The sequence below is a fragment of the Tetranychus urticae genome, chromosome 1 (assembly GCF_039701765.1).
Source record: "Tetranychus urticae isolate SD_2017Ah chromosome 1, NJAU_TeUrti_SD_1.0, whole genome shotgun sequence".
Taxonomy (NCBI): Eukaryota; Metazoa; Arthropoda; class Arachnida; order Trombidiformes; family Tetranychidae; genus Tetranychus; species Tetranychus urticae.
Genome location: NC_142958.1, coordinates 22,285,076 through 22,288,639, shown reverse-complemented (window position 1 = coordinate 22,288,639; position 3,564 = coordinate 22,285,076). Strand labels below are relative to the sequence as shown.

The 3,564-nt window shown below is 34.2% G+C and overlaps 1 protein-coding gene across 1 annotated transcript; it reads left to right on the top strand.

The window, feature by feature from the left end:
* Window positions 1-345: 345 nt before the first annotated feature.
* LOC112538884 (legumain-like) lies at window positions 346-1,098 on the top strand. Its single transcript, XM_025160923.2, has one exon. It carries the CDS (start codon window positions 421-423, stop codon window positions 1,081-1,083), a length of 663 nt encoding a protein of 220 aa, XP_025016691.2. The 5' UTR covers window positions 346-420; the 3' UTR covers window positions 1,084-1,098.
* Window positions 1,099-3,564: the final 2,466 nt, after the last annotated feature.

Here is a 3,564-nt window from a genome sequence, read left to right as displayed (position 1 = left end):
ATCATAATTAAATGAATTTTTCCAATACCTTTGCACTAACAAGCTTATCATGTGAATTATAATTGATGTCAGTTTGAATGGCGTCTTGATTGGTGAATACAAAAAGTCATCTTTAGAATGAAAAAACACTATGAAAATGTCAAGGAAATTAAATTGAACGAATTCTATTGAATCTCCGAGATTCAACAAATTGATGATTAAAAGTTGGTTTTGGCAGAGAAACGTGAATCAATGAACAATATGATTATCGTCGATATGATTATTGAAGTACATTGGAGATTAAAATGGTATTTATATTGCAAAACATCATGAGACTTGTTAACGATAATTTATCAGGTTTGTGTTGAAAACAAAAGAAGGGTATTTATAATCAAAAATCATCACAAAATACTCATTCACTAACATTGGTGTAAAACAAAAATGAAGTCTAGTCTCATTTACTTAGCTCTTGTACTTTGTTTTGGTCAAGTTTCGTTGCGAGTTTTGATCGATTCTTTTTCAGACAAATCATCACAGATACACGCTGTTCTGGTTGGTGGTGGTGCAGGAGTAGCCACAGACTACAATGATCAAGCCAACATTTGCCATGCCTATCATGTTCTAATCAATCACGGTGTTCTTCCTGAAAATATCGTTCTCATGATATATGATGATGTTGCCTATGCTCCTGAAAATCCGTTTCCAGGTAAACTTTTCAACCAACCCAATGGTACTGATGTTTATGCTGGATGCATTAAAGACTATACTGGCAATGATGTCAATCCAGAGACTTTCATGAAGGTCTTGAAGGGCGACAAGGAGCTTGCCAAGAAAGGGAAAAAAGTACTCACATCAGGACCCGATGATCACGTATTCATATACTTTTCTGACCATGGCAGTGTTGGAGCAATTTATTTTCAGCAGACGGCATTGACCTGTCAAAATCTCAATGAAACTTTGACTTATATGCACCATAATAACATGTATGGAAAACTAACTTTTTATTTGGAGACCTGTGAGTCTGGTTCAATGTTTGAAAACATTTTATCTCGAAACATCAACATTTATGCGATAACATCGGCTAATCCAGGGGAACCTGGTTAGGCAACCTATTGTGATGTTTCCGGTTTCACATTCTGTTTGAGTGACGAGTTCTCGGCTGCTTGGATGCCAGATACTGAACATCATGATATAACCAAGGAGACACTTGAAACGCAATATGAACATGTTGTCAAAAAAGTGGCTTCCTCGCATCCTCAGCAATATGGAGACAAAAGCTTGGCCAATCTGGTAATCAGTCAGTTCCAAGGAACTTCAAAGTCACAAAATTTACCAAAAGAACCGATGGACTCCTTTGGACGCATAAGTCAGCGAGATGAAGCTTTGCACTATTGGAGACGAAGATTAGAGTCTGCATCCGAAAATGAGTGCAATCAAGTTCGACTCAAGCTATCTTCTATCATTGCTGGTCGACGGTTCTATGATATGGCAATTAGACGTGTTATTGGACGACTTTGTAGTGCAGGTTTTTATACGAATGTCAACTCTGTTTTGAACACTCGATCAATGTTATGGTCATCGAAAATCTGCAAGTTTTGAATGCATTTTTGGTCTACAATCTTACAACCTTGGTCCAATTGAACATGGTTTAATTGATGTCACTGAAATTCTTGTTGCTCAAAATCCCAATCTGACATTTACTTTTCTCAATTTGTACTAATGTAAAGATGTTTTCCTATTTTATTCAAGTTTTTCATCAGATTTGCTGGAAAATGCATTTAACCCTGTGATATCAATGATGTTCTTGATCGTCATTAACATTAAACTCACTATCATTAGACTTTCATCAGCATTATTTTCATATGTAATACTTAGTTTCACATGGTTTCCTTGATAGTTTACAACAGAATGGAAATCATTCTCTGTTGAACTTGCACTTTTACAAATGAATTAGTTCTGTGAGTTTAGTATAATGAATTCATTGAAGTCACAAATGAACAAGATACCAGCTCAGAAGCTTCCAATGTTTACAGAGTGACATTGATAAATCAAAAAAAGTTGATAACATAAATGGAATCATTTTCATCTATTTTGCTCGAAATTTCCTGAAACCAACGGAACTTAAACGAAATGTTGTGAAATCGTTTCGCAACTCGAAAGAAATTTTTCGTCATAAAACCAGTGAAAGAAAAGTAATGAATTTCGAAAATGCAATTTCAATTCTAATTGCAACAAAACAATGAACTAAAAATGAATTTAATTGTTGAAATGAAAGTACTTTTCTGATGGAGAAAAAAATCAAATACATTGAACAATCCGACTTGTCTATTCAGTCGATTGTGAAAATTAATTTGCAAATCAGTTTTGATGACAGTTTGAAGCGTAATCCTGAAAAGAATGGAATTGTGCTCAATTTTTAATGGCAAGCTAAGTTGATTTTATGTGTAATTTGATTGCGATAATTGGTAGTCTATTGTCTTTGAGTGCTCGAAGTTTTTTCTCTTTTATTTAATCCTGTTAATGGTGTGTTGGAAATGAAAAAGATGGCGATGAAAAATAAAGTGTGCAAAAGACAATTAAAGTGAGAAGAATAAAAGAATCTCAATGTTCCCTAAAGGTGTTCATTGATAAACAATGAGAACAATGAGTTGGAAAACTATTTTTTCTCTCTTCTTCTCTTCACATTTTCTTTTTTTTGCTTGCTCTTGGTTTACATTTTCATCGTCACTTTATTTATTCCATTGAGCTTGGTTAATCAAATTTCATGTTAACTTTTTCTCTATTACATCCCAGTTGCTTACCTCATTTGATTTCAGGTTTTTTTGATGGACGTTAAATGAGAAAAAGGTTAGAAAAGGTAAAGGTGAGAATGATGATGAACTGGATGAAGGTAAAAATAGCTACATTATGGTGATTATGATTTACTGATGATGAAACTTAATTTCATTCTCATTATACTCTTCTCAAGTTTTAATGTATGCTTTACAGTGCTTCTCATGTGCATACATTTTTGTCCAATAAAAGATAATTTACAGGCATTAAAATAATGTTAAGATGGAAGGTTAAATTTTCATTAAAAATTCGTTAAACGATTCTTTTGTTGTTGAAAAATATGGAAAGTAAGGAACTCAACTTTTGTCTTGCCACACGAAAGGCTGAATTAGCAAGATGTTGCTGCCTGTTCCTGACTAGTAGCTAGGTTGACATTGAACCTACTTGCACTTGACATCTCGGTCAATCATGAAGCTTCAATTTGTATTGCGTTACAAGTTAATGTTACTTTCTGTTAGTGGCCTAGCTATGAGGGTCTAAGCACCGTGAAGCACAACTTAGCACTGACCGAGTTGCTTCTTAAGTATCAGTACTTTTTGATTGATGGTTGAGTCTACGGGAAGTCCAAGGGAAGCTTTGAGAGTAGTTGGTGTTTTATTTGCTATTGTTCAATGTTTTATCTTCATCTTGTTCTGGGTTTGGATACTTGGATTACATGTTGATTGTACACAAAGTCTTTTTGATTTGAACTTATTTGCTGAGGCAACAGGGAAAAGTTTAGAATAGATTTGACTTGAATAAGCTTGAGCTGTA